The sequence below is a fragment of the Macaca fascicularis genome, chromosome 11, assembly GCF_037993035.2.
Source record: "Macaca fascicularis isolate 582-1 chromosome 11, T2T-MFA8v1.1".
Taxonomy (NCBI): domain Eukaryota; kingdom Metazoa; phylum Chordata; class Mammalia; order Primates; family Cercopithecidae; genus Macaca; species Macaca fascicularis.
In genome coordinates, this window is record NC_088385.1 from 132,806,247 (window position 1) to 132,824,887 (window position 18,641).

At 42.6% G+C, this 18,641-nt stretch overlaps 1 protein-coding gene across 2 annotated transcripts in view; it reads left to right on the top strand.

The window, feature by feature from the left end:
- TMEM132B (transmembrane protein 132B) overlaps positions 1 to 18,360 on the top strand; it is a 470,175-nt gene extending 451,815 nt beyond the window's left edge. For both annotated transcript variants that reach the window (XM_015431809.4, XM_065525023.2), the window contains exons 6-9: positions 3,771 to 3,976; positions 10,006 to 10,276; positions 11,768 to 11,959; positions 12,876 to 18,360. In XM_015431809.4, the coding sequence (XP_015287295.2) occupies positions 3,771 to 3,976; positions 10,006 to 10,276; positions 11,768 to 11,959; positions 12,876 to 14,021 (1,815 nt within the window). In that variant the 3' untranslated portion in view covers positions 14,022 to 18,360. The remainder of the gene's footprint in view (positions 1 to 3,770; positions 3,977 to 10,005; positions 10,277 to 11,767; positions 11,960 to 12,875) is intronic.
- Positions 18,361 to 18,641: the final 281 nt, after the last annotated feature.

Below are 18,641 nucleotides of genomic sequence, written 5' to 3' on the forward strand. Positions count from 1 at the left end.
TTTAATATTAGAAAAGAGGAAAATGTATGTGTGTCGGGCAGAGGTGCTGGTGCATAGTTGACTGGGCAGTAGAAAACCAGTTATGAAGGACATCAGATCACATTCCTGGGAAGACCATGGCATGGCCTTGGGAGGGGGCTAAGCCTAGGAGAGCTCAGGGAAGCAGTGAAGACCCATGAAGAAGGACCTGTGCCAGGTAGGGAGGGCATGCAAGGTGAGGCCAGAGAAGGAAGCAGGTCCAAGGCATTGGGGCCTGGTAGGCCCCTGTAAGGCATTTGGATTGTATCTGGCGTAGCACAAGAAGTCCCTGGAGAGGACAGAGGTAATCAAGCAGAGGAGACAGCCCTGGGCCAGCAGTCAGCAGTCAGTGTTGATATATGCAAAATGCTGTGCAAGAGGCAGTACCTTTCTTTATGCTGGATTCAGTACAGGTAAAATGAGGCTCATGACACCCACCTTGTGGTGTCACCATGGGACTTACTGCGTTGAAAGGAGAGTGTGGCGGCGATGAGGTCCTGTACAAGTGTGAGCTGTCTTGTTCTCATCATTTGAGATAGTTATAAAATCCCTGTGAACACTGAATTAGTGAGTACTGAACCTTTGCTTGTAGGAGAAATAGAGAGAGACACACACACACACACACACACACACACACACACACACATTTCGAATAGTCTATAATCTTCTATTACAAAGGAAATATTGAAGTTTGGAAGTGTTAGTTGACTTATCTGAGGCTGCCTCACTGACAGGTGCCAGAGCAGGCATTCAGATTCTGTCCCGCTGCATCCAGCGCCCAAGCTGAAGCTTCCGACACCGCGCTCCACTGCCCTCTGTATTGTCCGTGCTCTGGTCTTTGTATGAGAGCTGAGACAAGACGGCAGAGCGAGTACTTGCTTGACCTCAATTGGGGATGCGTGCATGGCAGGTGGTTCAAAATTTTCCCCTCTCTGTGCAATTCCACAAATGACCAAAAAGGCACTGCAAGTACTGACTCTGGGGTTACAAATAACTTTTAGGGAGTAGATGAGTTTGCAAATATGGAATCCACAAATACTGATGGTCATCTGTAATTGGTGAGACCATGGAGTGAGAAACTCTGGTTTCTGTATATCTAATATATCCTTTGTACATTGTTAGATACCTCAAGTCTTAGTACTCAATATGATTAGCCTTATTTGTGCTGTTTTAATTGAATTACTTAAAATGGAGGGCATACACTTTTTTAAGGGTATGCATATCGCAGGAGAAAAAACTCAAAAGATAGTCAACATAAAGAACTGCTAAGCCCTCTTACTTTGTTATGTTTTTAATTAATTAATTTTTTCCATATGGGCTCTACATCACTTCCTAAAAGATGGGGCAGGTTTAAGTCTGTAGTGCTCTGAAAGGATGCAGACAATTACATTATTTATTCCTTATTAACATAGAAACAGCTTCACAGTTTCCAAAACCGGTGTGTTCTCTCCAGTGGGATGTGATTCAGAGTGATTTGAAGTGTGATTGGGGGTAGTTGGGTAGCAGTAAACAAGGGAGAACCATAATTTTACATAAATGCAGGAGGGTTGAGGTCTGCACTATGGAATGTTGGACTGAGAAAATTCTAGCAATAAGTGATAACCACCTGAGCTAGGGAGAAGTGAGAGCAGAACTCCCCAATGTATCCACTGCAGGTTTCTAAGTCATAGGGGACCTCAATCTCTTTTTTTCTGAGCAGGGTTGGGGGGACTTCATTCTCTTGAGGTAGTCTGCATGCCACAGGCAGAACAGGCAGTGAGTTCAGGGGAAATTAGAGGTCTTACTGAGCTTTCACCTTCTCCTAGTGCAGTGCTTCCTTGGGAAGGCAGATATTTCTCTATAATGGGGCTTCCACATCTTGAGTACCTGAATGGATGGCAGTCAGGCTCAGCATTGTGTCAACATCTATTAAAAATAAGAACATGATCCTCCATTCCGTTTTCAGCTCTAAATGGAAATCTTGTTCTGATTATTTACAGAACTGGGCACAATGAAGCAGATTTAACTGCCTCAAACGTGCTCTAAAATACAGCTCATTTGCTTACTTCATTGTTGTTCTTCTCTCTCTTTTTATAAAATAAAGCAAAAAGAGGGATAGAAGTAGATTCTTTTTTTTAATTTGAAAAGTTAAAGAAATGCCATATTCAGCTCCCCCTGGAATTTTGGGCATGAGAGACATATTAGCTATCAGCCTAATGGTAGCTCTATCCACTGCTATCTTAGGCCTGGAGGGAAAAAGATTTTAGACTGCTAAGTTCTGACAGGATAGGAAAGGAGCTCCAGAAATGAACTTAGCCAGACTCCAGTAACTCTCCAGCAATCCTTGTTCATTGCTTTGTGGACTAGGATTATCAAGTCAAAGTCTCAACGATTTCAGCAGATCTCCCAATGAGTAGCCTACATTAATTATACTTAAGGATTCCTAAAGACATCATTGGTGTTGAGAAGTGGAAGTGACAAGGATCCATCCCTGTGACTGAGGATGCAGGGTGAGTCTTAAGTGTCCCATTAGCCATTTTCTCCTTGGTTTCCATGGCGAGCTGCAGTGTAGAGCTATTGGGTGGTAAAAGGCTGATTTCTCCATTTCCAAGGAAGCACATTCATATTGGTGCCATTTTTCTGGGAGGGAGGGAAGGTGGTAATTTATCTCAAACAACTTGGAAGTTCTCTCTTTAAGTTTGGAAGTGGGCACTTCTGACATTGTTCTTGAGCCATTCACTTGACCATGTCAAATAGACAGTTGGACGTGTGTATCTCGGGCTCAGAAGGGAGGCCTGAGTTGTAGTTAACAGATTCAAGTGAGGAAGAGAAGCAACAAGAGTAAGTCCTAGTTTCTGGCTTGCAAAAGTGGGGCTGTGGTGGCTCCACTGGTTGAGGTGGGGGCCCTGCCAGCAGCCCAGGCTTGACGCTGCCCCTCAGCAGTATGAATGCAAAGGTTGCACACTACTTTTTATTTTCTGTCCTCTGCTCATGAAATGATTTATGATCCCTCTTTCTTCTCTCCACCTAGATACATAAATACATTTCCCTGATTGTCCAGGAGAGAAAGTCAGCAACAATTTATTTGCTTATCCTGAAAATGTGAAGTAAAATGGGGACTTAAATGGTCTAATGCTCAACCTACTGAAGCATGCACATTAGAGAGGCCACCCCCAAGTGCTGAGTCAAAAGACCATGGTGAAATGCCACATTCATTCCACAAAATTATAGCTGAATGGGGCAAAAATAATTATATCCATGTTTCTAATGCATTTCACAACTATGTTGCCTACCAGGATTTTAATCTAGTGCAAAGCTCTCCTGATTTTTCAGAGATCCTCAGTGTGACTTGAATAATGTGCTTTTTCAGTAACATAAAAACCTTTTATGCATCTTCAGATATGGTGCAGGAGTGAACTATGAGGCATCTGGGGTTTGATTAGTGATCGTTTGAGTACATAAAAAAGGTAAGATAAAGAAAAACACTGACACATACACACAAAAGGCAACAGAGGTTATATAACTCCATTAAATTATGTTAATGGTTTTACTTGTCAGTATTTTGTAATACAAAATAGTTTTCCTGTAGTCTATTTGTCAGTATTTGTCACTAATTAGTGCCTACAAATTACCTTTTGTACAAGTTCTGTTCATCGGGTTGTTTTGGTGTCTAATAAATCAGAGCTGCTGCAGTTCATGAACTTTCAGTGTTGTTAGTATTTGCTTGTGCTTTTCCTCCTGATGCATCTCAAGGTTCTACCTCCTCCCCAAAGGTTTCCAACAACTGTGATTCCATTTTTGTGAACGGGAAGGAAATGAAGAGCAAAGTGGACACAATTGTGAACTTCACCCACCAGCATTTCACCTCCCAGTTCGAGGTCACTGTCTGGGCGCCCAGACTCCCCCTGCAGATTGAGATCTCAGACACTGAGCTGAGCCAGATCAAGGGCTGGAGGATCCCGGTTGCTGCCAACAGAAGGTGAGGAATCAAAGAGAAGACTTTGGATCTGATTGTCCTGGGGCCCAGATCTTTGTGGGGGGCAAATTGGCCCTCAGGGACTCAAGCCCTTGGGAAGCAACATCCGCGGTGGGAAGCGTGGTCTGGGTTTTGGGTTCAGATGGATCTGACTTGAGTACTTACTAGCAACTTGACATGAGGAAATTTTAATGAAGATAATCGTAATAATATAGTAACAACTTCATAGAGTAGTTGCTAGGATTCAGTAAAATGAATGCAATACGTAACAAGCACCTACCACAAGATGTGGCATTTAGGACATAGCTATTTTCCATTCCCCACTCACTTCTCTATTGTTCATTCCTATGTTATTCACTCTCAGTTCCCCTGCTTGTAAATGTCAGCCTTCCTCCATGGAGCACAGTACAGTGGTTAAGACTGTGGGCTGTGGGATAAGGCTGCCTGAGTTGTTCCGCCCTCTCCCCACACCGGGTAAGACTCTTCATTTTGCTGCCTGAATTTTAACCCCAGCTTTACAACTTGTACCTGTGTGATGTTGGACGTGTGATTTAACCTATCTCTTTCTCAGTTTCCTCATCTATCAATTAGGGATGATAACATTACTGAAGGGTTGTCCCAAGAACTCAGTGAATGGATACATACTATAGTAGACAGTTCTAAAGATGACTCTCGCCTGTAATCCCAGCACTTTGGGAGGCCGAGGCGGGCGGATCACGAGGTCAGGAGATCAAGACCATCCTGGCTAACACGGTGAAACCCCATCTCTACTAAAAATACAAAAAAATTAGCCGGGCGAGGTGGCGGGCGTCTATAGTCCCAGCTATTCGGGAGACTGAGGCAGGATAATGGCGTGAACCCGGGAGGCGGAGCTTGCAGTGAGTCGAGATCACGCTACTGCACTCCAGCCTGGGCGACAGAGCAAGACTCTGTATCACAAAAAAAAAAAAAAAAAAAAAAAAGATCACTCTCCCTTCCCATGATCCCCATCTCCTTCTTCTTCAAACACTAATCTGGTAGTGCCGGGAGGGGATTTTACAGATGTAACTACAATCCCAAATCAGTGGACCTTAAAATACAGAGATTAGCCAGGTGATGGGACCCACCAAAGAAGCCTCTGAAAGCAGAGTTCCTGCCAACTGGTAGCAGAAGGGGAAGTTGGGAAGATTCGAGGATGAGAACAACGTGATGATGCACTGCTGGCTTTGAAGGTGGCTTGAGCCACTTGCTGACGAATGTGGACTGAGCCACTTACCAAGGAATGTGGTAATCTTTAGTAGCCGAGAGCAGCCTCCAGATGACAACCAGCCAGGAAATGGAGCCTCAGTTCTATAACCTTAGGAACAGAATTCTGCCAACAACCTGGCTGATCTTAGAAGTGGATTCTTCCCTAGCACTTCCAGATAAGAGACCAGTCCAGTTGACCCCTTAATATTGAACTTGTGAATCTCTGTGTAGAGAATTCAGTTGAGCCTGCCTGGATTACTGGCTTGCAGAACTGTGAGTGTGTTGGTGTGGGCATTGTTTTAAACCATGAAGTTTGTGGTCATTTGTTATGCAGCAATAGAAAACGAATATAGAGCCTGTTGCCCATTGGTGGCTTGTAGCCATAAGTCATACCTCAAATGTGAGTGTGCCTTTGGAATCAGGCAGTGAGTGGAGGCTGGAAGATTTTGAGGAGCATAATGGAAAAAGCATCAATTGCCTTGAACAGATTGTTAGTGGAAACATGGGTGTTAAAGACGTTGTACATGATGCATGAGGATCATTGTAGAGAAATCCCAAATCACCTTACAGAAAGCTGAGATCATTGTGCACAAATGGGAAGTAGAAATCTGAACTTCAAAAATGCTGCCAGTGAGGGTTTAGGGGGAGTTGAGGAGCATGGATTCTGGTTAGGAGGTGACAGAGTGCTTCGCAAGATTGTGCCCTGCAGGTGTGTGGAAAGCAAGTGAGGTCAGATAGCTGAGGAGAAGACCAGGCAAATACTGAATGTGCACTTAGATTCATCTTGCTGCTAATAGCAGAATGCAAGAGGAGAGAGAAAATTTTGGAAGGGCTATGAGACAAGAAGAAACAGGGACCTGATGATGTTGAAATTTTCAGTCTTTCCAGACAGCAAATGATGAAGAAATTTTAAGAGATTCACTGTCAGAAAAGTGTGCTTGAAGCAAAAGGCCAAGGGTGGATCTTGAAAACCCATTGCTGAAACTTGAAGGGCCGCTGGGGGAAGTGATACTGCCCTGCCTGCCTGATGTCTTCCAGCCTCCACCCAGGCCAGGGAGGTGCCCTCGTCTCCGTTGGGCAAACCCAGAGACATTCAAGTGGGATTCCTGCTTCACTGCAGGAAACCACAGGACCAGGGGAACAAAACAGACCAGAATAGCACCTGAGGGCTCTCAAGCCAAATTGTCATTAGAACCTAAGTGCACAAAAGTAGCCTAGGACATATGCACTGAAACAAAGCAAATTTAACTACAATAGATTTCAGTTGAACCCAGAGTTTCCTGTCATAATGAACAAAATATCCAGAACATAACAAAAATATCACTCGTCATACCAAGAATTAGATAAACCACAACTTGAATGAGAAAAGATGGTCAACTGATGGCAATGCCCAGATAAACCAGATGTTAGAATATCTGACAAGGATTTTAAAGCAGCCATACCAAAGGAAAAAAAAAGCTTTCAGTAAGAAATTAGAAATAGCCTTGGAATCAATTAAAAAGGAAAATATCTCAGCAAGGAAACATAACTTATAAAAAAGAACCAGATGTAAATTATAGAAAAATATAGAAACGAGGGTGAACAAAAGCCCTCAATAGGCTCAGCAGTACAGTGAGATGACAGAGGATAAAATCAGTGGACTTGAGAACAGACAATACAATTTACTTCATCTAAATAACAGAGAAAATAGACTTGTGGGAAAAAAGGAATGGAGCATCAGGGGCTTGTGGGACTATAAGAAAATATCTAGGATTCCCATGATTAGAATCCGAGAAGAAAAGGAGAAAAGGTGTTGGGCTCAAACAGTATTTGCAGGAATAATGGCTGAAAACCTCTCCGATTTGTCAAGAGGCATACACGCGTAGTTTCCAAAAGCTTGAGAAACCACAAACATGAGAAGCCCAAAAATCCACGTGAAGACACATTGTAATTAAACTTCTGAAAATGAAAGACAAAGAAAGTCTTAAACACATCCAGAGACGGGTTATACCAATTTGAATGGCAATGAATTTTTCGCCTGAAACCACAGAGGCCAGAAGGACTTCGCACATTTTTCAGGCGCTAAAAGAAAGGCATTGTCAGCCTCAAATTCTTTACCTGGCAAAAGTATCCTTTAGGAATGAAAGGAGAATCAAGACATTCTTAAATGAACAAAAACTTCGAGAGTTTGTTTTCAGGAGACCTACCTTTAAAGCATGGCTAATGGAACTTCATTAGACAGGAAACTTCAGTAGACAGAAAAAATTATAATGGAAAAGGATTTGGAACTTCAGAAAGGAAAGAAGAATGATAGAATGAGTAAAAACACTGTTGAATAGGATAGACTTTCCTTCGCATCAATTTTTTACATCATGTTTGGTATTCAAAGGGGAAAGTATGACATTATCTGATGTGGTACTTAGGATAGATAGAAAAACATACTTAAAACAATTATATTCTTAAAAGTGGTCAGGGTAATGGGACTTACAGGGAACTAAGGTATCTACACTCAACGTAGCAAAGCTTTGGTATCATTAGACTGTAATAAGTTATGCTTGCATGTTAATAAGCTCCGTGTATACCATTGCCAATTTCCTGGTTTTGATATTTTCTTATAGTTAGGAAGATGCTAACTTCAGGGAACTGGGTAAAGAGTGTATAAGATCTCCTGGTTTTTTGTTTGTTTGTTTGTTTGTTTGTTTTTTAGCTTTTAGTTAATTTGTAATTATTTTGAAATTAAAAGTTTAAATAAATAAATAGGATACAGTCTGCCCTAAAATAACAGGATTGTTTTGTTTCATTACCACAAGATTTCTAAAATCTCATGTACTCATTGACCATTATGATGATACTGCCACATTTTAATGAAACACATGCCTAGTGGTGTTCTTCTTTTTTACCCATTAATTTAAAGGGAACTTCCCATTGCTAGCACAAATGGTCGACTAGTGTCATTTATCATAAAATAAATTTAACCTAAAATTATTACAAAGAAAACTAAACAATGTTGTTAAATTCTGAGTAGACACCATTGCCTGCCTATGTGAACTTGTCTTTATTAACTAATGGAAAGTAGTTAGTTCTGAGACACTTTAAAGACATCCTAGCACAGAACAGAGATATTCCCTGTGACATATTCAGAAGGATCGAAAAATAAAATGGGAATAACTTTTCAGTATGTTATTTGTTTGTTTTATTTTTATTTTTTAAATTGAATGCTATGTTTCTTTGCCACCTAATACCATCTGTCTTACTCACGGAGATACTCATTTCTTACTTTGGGAAACCAAAATTATTATGCTATTGTGCTGGTGAAAATTTTTTCTATCATTTTATAAATCGTTCTCAGACCTTTCAGGGAGGCAGAATGTCATATAGTAAAGAAAGTAGCTTTCAGAAGTCAAATGGAGCTGTATCCAGACCTGCTAATTGCCAGTTATCTGGGATACATATTAACCACTGAGCCTGGTTTCTTTATGCAAAAATAAGAACATGTTTCATAGCTGTTGAGAAGATGAACGGACTTAGCTATAGAAAGGAAGGGGACACACGTGATGGGGCAGCTGGCCTGGTTGTGTGGGCCCTGCCTCGGGAGACGGCCAGCTGTGTGGCCCTGGCTGAGTGGCCGCACAAACCACGTCTTGGTTTCCTCACTGGTAAGATCAGAGAAATAATTCAACCTCGCTCTTTGGGGGTGTGTGAAGATTACATGCATTAAATATGCATGGCTGTTGTGTGCTGCATGGGCAATCGATGTCCGCTCTCATCCTTATGTAAGCACGTGGAAGAGGACACACAGTAGGTCTAATTCAGCATGCACGAGTCACTCCCCTTCTCCCCTTTCTCCCCTGACACAATCCCCAGGCACCGAGGGCACAGACTGGTCAGTAGTCACCAAACAAAGCACTCTCAAAGGGACACAGGACTGCTACTTCTTGAGGGGAAGGTTCTGGAATTGCAGAGCCAGAGAGGCTCTCTCAGGGTGGATTGTGGACAGGTGGAGGTTAGAGGATAACAGGTGCCAGGGAGAGGGGAAGGGCCAGAGCCATAAGGAAGGAAGGGAGAAGCCAGGACGGGCAGCAGGAGAGACACATTTCAGATGTTTTAGCAGTAGCATGAGCAGGTCTGCTCCCAGAGCAGTGATTTTAGATTAGTGTAGGACGGTAGAAGGAAAGGATCCTTTGGCAGACTTTAGGGCCATAAGCTCAGGAAGCTGCTTCTTTCTGTACAGACTAGAGGGCCTCAGCCGATGAGGAGGTGGGGTGTTAGAACCATCCACGGCCGATGGTTCCTGGTTGGTCTGGGGTTCCTAAAGGGCCATTTCTGAGATGTCATCGTACATTGACCTACTTGGTCCTCATGTGGAACTATGAGGGAGGAAAGGGGCCCAGCTGTTCCTATGTGTTCGTTTCCAAGGGGAGGTAGCGGAGCCTGTGAGAGGGTAGAGAACTTGGCATGAGGTCCAATGTCAAAATGAATCCAAACAGCAGTTCTGACTCATATCTTAGGTTCCTCCATCCCACAGGGGAATGGTTTTAAAATTACCAGTTTCCAGGACACCAGGACCAGAGCCTCAGCCTCTGTATGGGCCAGGAAGACAGGAGCTGCCCTTGCCATTCCTGTTGCCAGCACAAAGCACGTGATCCTCACCAAAGTGCTTTTGGAATGAGTGAATGAACAGGGAATGGATAGATGGCTGAGCGGGTCCGGCAGGAGAAAGACCATTTCATTTCATTCTGTGGGCTCACCTAGAATCTGAAAAACAAGGGCATGTAGAACTTCTTAACAATGAGGACTTTATTCTGTTTTGATTCCTTGTGCTCTAGGCCTACCCGGGATAGCGATGACGAGGACGATGAGGAGAAGAAGGGACGAGGCTGCTCCCTGCAGTACCAGCACGCCACGGTGCGCGTCCTCACCCAGTTTGTGGCCGAGTCGCCTGACTTAGGGCAGCTCACCTACATGCTGGGCCCCGACTGGCAGTTTGACATCACTGACCTTGTGACCGAGTTCATGAAGGTGGAGGAGCCGAAAATCGCTCAGTTACAGGACGGCAGGACCCTGGCTGGTCGGGAGCCGGGAATAACCACGGTGCAGGTACACGCTGCCATGCCTTGCCACTTTGCCCAGCACCAGTCTGTGTTGATGAGTGGCCAGGTAGATGCTGTTGTGCAGATGTGTGTCTGTGTGCTCATGTGCACGTGGCCGTGCATATCAACGTGTGTCACTGTGCATGCATTGCCTCTGTTTGTTTGTAAGATAATAATGAGAAGCAATAGAGCATTCACCAATTTTAATAACCTAAACTCAGATTAATTTTCATATTTTAGAGAGTTGACAAAAATATCTAATCCCTTTTACCAAGAAGGCTAAATGAAACATATAGTGTAAATAATCTTTTCCCCAATATCATACTCTCCATTTTGTAATCACCAATAGAAGGTGGTTGAACTGCTGAAAGCTAGTTTTTTTCCTCCTAACCTTGAAGTTTAACCATTTAGTTATATCATACCTTGTAGACAAACTTTTTTCAAAACATAATAATCCATAGCTAAATATTCTTTATCATAGTGACAGTAAAATTATTTTCTAGCCAATTTGACAGGATAAGTATGCAGAAATGGTGCAGAATATTTCTTTATACAAATTTAAAATGTTTCTGCTCAGAGTTAACTAAGTCAGATTTTATTGTAGCTAAAGCTATATTTTTGGCAAAGCTGGATGAAACATGTTATGTTCTGTGTTTTCTATTTTTGTGTAACAAATTACCACAAACTAGCAGCTTAAAAAACACCCGTTAGTCAGCTAATATTTCCGCAGGTCAGGCGTCCGCGTGGGCCTGCTGCTTTCTGTGCTCAGGGCACCACGAGGCTGAACTCCAGGTCTCGGCTGGGCTGGGCTCTTATCTGGGAGTTTGGGGAAAGACTTGGCTGCCGAGCTCCTTCAGGTTGTGGGCAGAACTTAGTGCTTTGTGATTTTAGGACTGACCGAGGTCCCTGTTTCCTTGCCCACTGTCAGCCAGGGGTCACCAGGAGTCACTCTGCTCCAAGGCCACCTGCATTCCTTGTCATGTGGTCTTTTCCGCCTTCAGTAACGGCTGGATGGAGTCCTTCCCACACTGAACCTCTAACTTCCCCTTCTGCCCCCAGCCAGGAAAAGGTCTCTGCTTTGAAGGACTCACGTGATTACATTGGGTCCACCTGAGTAATACAGGATGACCACCCTGTTTGAAGGGCAGCTGTGCCATTCTAAATATTAGTTGTTGGGAAGATGTTGCTCTTTGAGTACCTAATATCAATGGACAGGTTTTTATTACTGCCTCTAAATTAAATCAAGATTCTCTCAGAAAATACACGGCTGTTATCATGACATAAATCAGAGGAAAGTAAATACACCAAGATCATCTATATAAAACTCCTGTAATTGTTAAGTGTGATTGGACAATAGCATAATACTCTCCTAACCAATTCCCACGGGTGCATGCATTGAGCCAAGGGCTGGGAGAGCACTTTGTTGGGAGCCCTAGTTAAGGGGTTCATGGTGCTTGTGAGGAACAGAGATGCATGAGCCTCCCCGCTGACTTTTCAGGTCCTCTCGCCGCTCTCGGACTCCATCCTGGCTGAGAAGACGGTAATCGTCCTGGATGACCGAGTCACCATCGCGGAGCTGGGAGTGCAGCTCGTAGCTGGCATGTCTCTCTCCCTGCAGCCACACCGAGCAGACAAAAGGGCCATCGTCTCCACAGTCGCTGCCCTGGATGTTCTTCAGTCCCCACAGCAGGTGAGTGTCGCAGGGGCCCTGCCTCCCTGGTCAGTGGAGATGAATTCTGTCTCAGTTAGCACGTCCTGTAAAGGAGAGCAGGAGAACCCTCATGCCTAGGACTGGGGATTCTTGAAGCTTCTTGTTTCTCATCCAGGATGTTCTGTCTCTGAGAAAAGTATTCAGGGACTTAGACACATTTCCTCTTATGTGCTTTTCCACACCCACCACATCCCCATACGCCATTTGCTTTCTGCTGGGCTTATCTGTGCCAGGCACAGCCTGCTGCTAGACCGTGGCCAAAGGATCACGTTTTCACTTTTGCCAAAGCAGGTGGTTTTTGATACTTGGAAATTCCATTTCAGCTACTTATGCATGGCTAATAGACACCAATGTTACTGTTTACAATAATTATGGTCAACTCTAAAACTTCCTCCCATCTCTAAACTTCTATAAATTATTTCTGAAGATACCAGAGCCACTGTGCCATTCCAGCCAGCCAGCCTCACAGTGCATCTTCCCCACCCCCCCAGCCAGTGCATGTCTTGCTACGTCACCACTGGGTTCTTAATAAAGAATGTTCAAAGTGATATTATCTTGAGCAGTAGCCTGATTTGTTGCACCTGAAATTGATTCAGATAAATTGCCTGATCTTTCAATATGTTTTTAAAAAGGTCAAATTCTATTGTATGTATGCAATAAATTATAGTTTAATGCTGTCATTAAAGTGTATTATTTATTCCTTGTCCCAGTGAGGCTACAGCACATTATTGATGCCAGTTCCACCAGTTCAAGGCATAACCAGAACTGTTCAAGATTATAAAACTATAGACATCTTCTCCTTATATTGAAACAATTTATATAGGAAATTATATTTATGTTTTCAAATTTGAAGGAATCTGATTATAACATAATGCTTTGGTTTCATTTTCCTTAGGAAGCAATAGTAAGTTCTTGGATTTTATTCAGTGATGGTTCGGTGACACCTTTAGACATTTACGATCCTAAGGATTATTCTGTTACTGTCTCATCATTGGATGAAATGGTGGTGTCTGTCCAGGCAAACCTTGAGTCCAAATGGCCAATTGTGGTTGCAGAGGGTGAAGGACAAGGGCCTTTGATTAAGTTAGAAATGATGATAAGTGAACCTTGTCAGAAGACCAAGAGGAAGAGTATTCTTGCCGTGGGTAAAGGAAATGTCAAGGTCAAATTCGAACCGAGTAGTGATGAGCACCAAGGAGGCAGCAATGATATTGAGGGCATCAGTCGGGAATATAAAGACCACCTCAGTAATTCCATAGAGCGTGAAGGAAACCAGGAGAGAGCCGTCCAGGAATGGTTCCACCATGGCACACCTGTTGGCCACGAGGAAAGTACCAACAAAAGCACAACCCCCCAGTCTCCCATGGAAGGGAAGAATAAGTTATTCAAAAGTGGTGGTCCAGATGCCTTCACAAGCTTCCCCAATCAAGGGAAGTCACCGGACCCCAATAATCCTAGTGACCTCACAGTGACCTCAAGGGGGCTAACAGACTTGGAGATTGGCATGTATGCCCTGCTCTGTGTCTTCTGCCTGGCCATTCTGGTCTTCTTGATCAACTGCGTGGCATTTGCCTGGAAATACAGACACAAAAGGTTTGCTGTGAGCGAGCAGGGCAACATCCCCCATTCCCACGACTGGGTCTGGCTTGGGAATGAAGTGGAACTTCTGGAGAACCCTGTTGACATTACACTCCCGTCGGAGGAGTGCACAACCATGATAGACAGGGGCCTCCAGTTTGAGGAGAGGAACTTCCTTCTGAATGGCAGTTCCCAGAAGACTTTTCATAGTCAACTACTCAGACCCTCTGACTATGTCTATGAGAAAGAAATTAAAAATGAACCTATGAATTCTTCGGGCCCAAAGAGGAAGAGAGTCAAGTTCACTTCCTACACCACCATCCTTCCAGAGGACGGCGGCCCATACACCAACTCCATCCTGTTTGACAGCGATGATAACATCAAGTGGGTCTGCCAAGATATGGGGCTGGGGGATTCACAGGACTTTAGAGACTATATGGAAAGACTGCAAGACCAGATGTAAACTCCTTTCTTATGTTTGTATTCACCTTTATGCCTTCTGTTTTTTGAATGCTGGAGCAGTGAGTGTGATCAGCAATAGGGGATGATTTAACAAAGTTTGATTTGTGGAGGTCTGGTGGGATTCATTTCTAAGCAGGTAAAAGAGGTCTGGAAAGCTATAGAAGCTGGGTTTTAAGTCTGGATATGCCTCTAAAACAGCCACATGTGGGGACTGAAGAAATTCTAAGACAACAGTTTTATGGACTGCCTGGCACAAGCTCAGTGCAAATGTAGGAAACCTGACCCCACAGACATTGTTAGTCATCTCGTGACAAATGGCCATGTGGAATTAGAAAAGATTTGGGTGTTGATTTTTCTATTCCTAGACCTTTTAAAGCACAGTGGACACTAATTGCCCCTTGGCCTGAGTTTAGACATACATGAAAGATGACTGAATGTAGCTATCCTGATTTGTCATGAGCGCTGCTCATTATTTTTATATATATTTGCACCTGCACCTGTTCCTTTGACCTCTGGAATTCTTTTTGAAACATGAAGAGAAGAAATTTCAGTCTTTTCCTTGAGCTCTGTTTGATTTACACATGAGTTTTCTTCCCTGGGATTTGCCATGCCGTGTTATTTCCTGGGTCTCCAGGCAGGATGTCAGGTTTTTCCAGTTTTCCGCACTTCTTCATCTAGGGACGGTATCCAAGAAGCTTATTCTCACTTTGTTTTTCCTTCCTTTTGTTGCTGAACTCTCTTGTATAACACTGGGACAAAGGGTTTTACTTAAAATGTTAATATACAATGAGGGAGGGTCAGCTCTTTACAGTTTTCTACGTGAAGTTTCAAAAATTTGGAGAAAAGTTGTCAATCACAAACATTTATTTTTATTCTCTGCTTGTTGAAAACTCTTGGGGAACTCCTGGAGTGCATTTCTGAGGGTAAAAAGGCCCCAACATAGCTGTATTTATACAAGTACTTTGTGGCCAACACAATTTGTTATCCAAACTGAAGTCTTAAAGTAGAATGGGCCTGCACAGAAAGGAGGTTATCTAGGAAATAGATGCAGATTGCACTTTCCATTTTACCAGAACAAAAGTTTTTTTTTTTTTTTTAAGTAAGTAGAATGACATTTCAAGTTAGCAATATATAGAAATCCATTCATACAATGACAAAAAAAAAAAAAAACCAAAAACAAAAACCTCAATCATGACTCTGGCAGAGACAAAACATTGACAGGGTGTGCATTTGTGGAGAGAAGCAATGTTTCCCCGGAAAGTCCATACAAATAAGTGACCATTCCAGAATTCAAGAAGTAGCTATTGTAGAAAAAAAAATTTAAAAACCACAGCTATTGAAAAATCAAAATGGCAAGAGAAAAAAAGAAACAACTCCTGCATAATATTTAAATAAAAATGTTATTTTTGTAGCATCATGAATGGTCCTAAGGCAAAAATTTCAGATTAGCAAAATGTGATGACATATTTATTAAGATCGTATTATTGGAAATGTGGACACTGGACTAGTATGCCTCATTATGAGCTTTACTGAGCCATTTGCATCTCTAAGAAATATAATTTTAAAGGCCCAAAGTAGGAAGGATCTGCAGGAAGTCAGCTGAAGCAGTGCCCTGACCCCAAATGGCTGACAACTGAGCTAATCCAAGGAGAGGCGTTCAGTTGTTCTCTGATTGTAGATTTCCTTGGATGGGAACATGACAACCCAGCCTCCTCTAGCCATGACGTGGCAGCCAAAAAGTTCTTTCTGTATCTCTGGCCCACAGGACTACAGTGTGTTTGTGAACAGTGCTGAAATTGCAAGTGATGTAGGCCTGACCTCCAGAGCCCAGTGTTCAGTTAGTTCTATAAAACGGGGCTTAGGAACTGAAGCTGGTGAAGTTCCAAAAATAGTTCAGTTTGATGGGATAAGGAAGCGAGGAGAGCCAGGCATTAGCTGCAAAAGGAGCTTGCAGAGAGATGGCTGACACTTTATGGGAAGATTCCTTAGTCAGCCAAAAGCTTTTCAAAGAGTTTGGTGCAGAGGTAGCTCAGAACCAACCATACAGGACTGAAGAAAGTTCATATGCTGATTGGCACATAGCTATCCAGGTGAGTCGGCTCTTTCTGAGAGGCTCTTCAGTCCTCTCTCCCTTTGGATCTCTAGCATTCCAGAAATACTGGGAATTCATTTCTGAAAATGAAGAACCTCCGCTGAAATGGGGAGGAAATCTCTTACACACGTACAGCAGGGTCCTGCCCACTGGTAAAGTGAAGACTTTGGGTAGGGGGTCTAACTGGGGAGGAGGTAAAGGAAATTATCACTGCCATGGGGAGTGTTATTAGGGAACATACAAATTAGAGCATTCCCTCTGATGGCAGTGCTTGATGGGGTGCAGGGGGCAAACTGGGGAGCATTCAAACATGCCAGTGCTTTCTCAGCAGGGCTGGAAGCTGGCCACAGTCCTGAAGATGCTTCTTGTGATTACTTAGAGTCACCCTGAGTGATACAGCCCCTGTGTAGCCAGCTTTGCTCGTTTGTGTTATAACCCAGTCAGTTCAAAATAATAATCAAATGGAAGGCCATGGGGGAAGGGTTCCTTCCACCATAGAACCCACACCCAGATGTATATAAACACATATACACACATATGCCCATGTGTGTATGTGTGTGTGTGTGTGTGAATACTGAAGAGCCAGAAAACAAACTATTCAGTAAGAATCAGCAGTGACCGTCAATTGTCCTCAGATTTGGCATGGATACTATTTCTCATGAAAGAATTTCATTAAAATATTTCCTCCTCTAAATATTTCCTGAAGATTATAAACCATGGGTTATAGCACCTTGTTTTCCAGCTAGTCAATGTACAACTATTAGGTGCTGTGCCCCAAAATATCTAAAGTGGAGGTAAAGGTATAAACTGTTAAGTCATGAAATCTAATTTTCTGGGGACCATGAATTTGCCTGGATTTTCCATGATTTTATGGCTGATAGACCCACATTATTAGTCTTGTTAAATAACCTGAACCAAACATTTATAAAGTCCCTTCCTCTCCCATGGGAATGGAATGCTCAGCCTCCCACTGAGGGAGACACCAGCAAGCCTCTTGAGAAGGCACCAGACAGTGAACTCCATGGTCACAGGAAGGGAGGTTCAGACGCTAGATGACCAGCATACGACCTGGAACCATTGAGGATTGCAACCGCTGCCTCCAAGGTCCAGATGTGCTGCAGTAGAGGCCAGAGCACAGGAATCAAGAAGCAGCTGCCACATCAAAGAACTGATGCTTAAACACACAGGTGTGTTGCATTTGAGAGAAGGCAAGAAGAAAAGACAATAGAAGGTTGCCCTGGAAAAACAACACCTAGCAAACCTCAGAATGCTTCATGTGTCCCAAGACAAGGAATAATTGACTTCCTAGCTGTTGTATAGTGCACACTGGCCAGGATAAATTCCCAGACTATAATAATCCTTACTATCTAGACAGAAGTTTCTATTTATAAAGTCATGCAGGGGGAAAGTTGATTGCTTTTGTCCCATTGCCACATCTGTAGACTAAGTAATTTGTAACTTGCTAACTTTTAAGTTTTAGAACGTCCACCTTTGTGCATTTTGGTAGCAGTCTTGTTTCATTATTTTAGAAAGAGGTCTTCCCATTACTGGGATGTTGGAGCCCTTTCAGAGAACTATTAAGGCTCTGTGAGGGAACTATTCAGTCTCACAGCAAGGACCACAGAGCGTGGTTTCATCTGAACCCTATCTGTCAGGGACACCAATGTGTTTTCCATTCTAATTACCTAAAAATGGTCTCAATTCTCCATTTCATTCTCTGTAAATGACATAACAGATGGTTTATAAACTCAGCAACCCTCCCCTTTTTATCAAAATTATATACGTGTGATGTAATGCATATCACCTGTCATGTAAAGGGACGGTATGGATGGTGGAAAAGTTATGCTAAAATATGGACTGCAGATATTTTTGTATGTAATATAGGCAATATAATGAAACACCGAGTTTTTTAAAATGAAAGCATGCAAAATTGTAGCTTTTAAATGTACAGACATCCCACTCAAAAATATCTAAACTGATAGTGGGAAAAACATTTGAGACCTAATAACATCATGAAATGCCCTGAATTTGGAATTCTGGCCTAGAAAGGATGTGGCTTATGTTGGGATTGATGATGGAATCTGCCAGAACATTTTCATCTTATTCTTCTTGACTTTTGGATTTTTTCCTTTTCTTTTTTTCTGGAAATATTTCGGAAATAAAGTGACTTCATTTTTCAGCATAAAGGTATATTCTAACCACAGGGTAACACATCGTTTTTAACATGAAAATAAACATTTAAACATTCTTCAGTTGTTTCATTATTTTATCTGCATGTTCCCTAAAGCAGCTGTATGGTTGGCTATAATATGGATATGTTTTTTTCTTTTCAGCCAGATATTTTAATACTCTTGATGCAGTAATAAATGGACATCAAAAGAAAACATTTCATAAAAGTTGCCAACATATTTTACTTTTAAAACATTTCTTATTGTTTTCCTAGTAGGCTGGGGAAAGCTTCTCAACAGATGTCTCAGAAAAAGATCTGTTTCTCACGGCCCCGTCCAGGATCAAACCATGTTGAAAGTC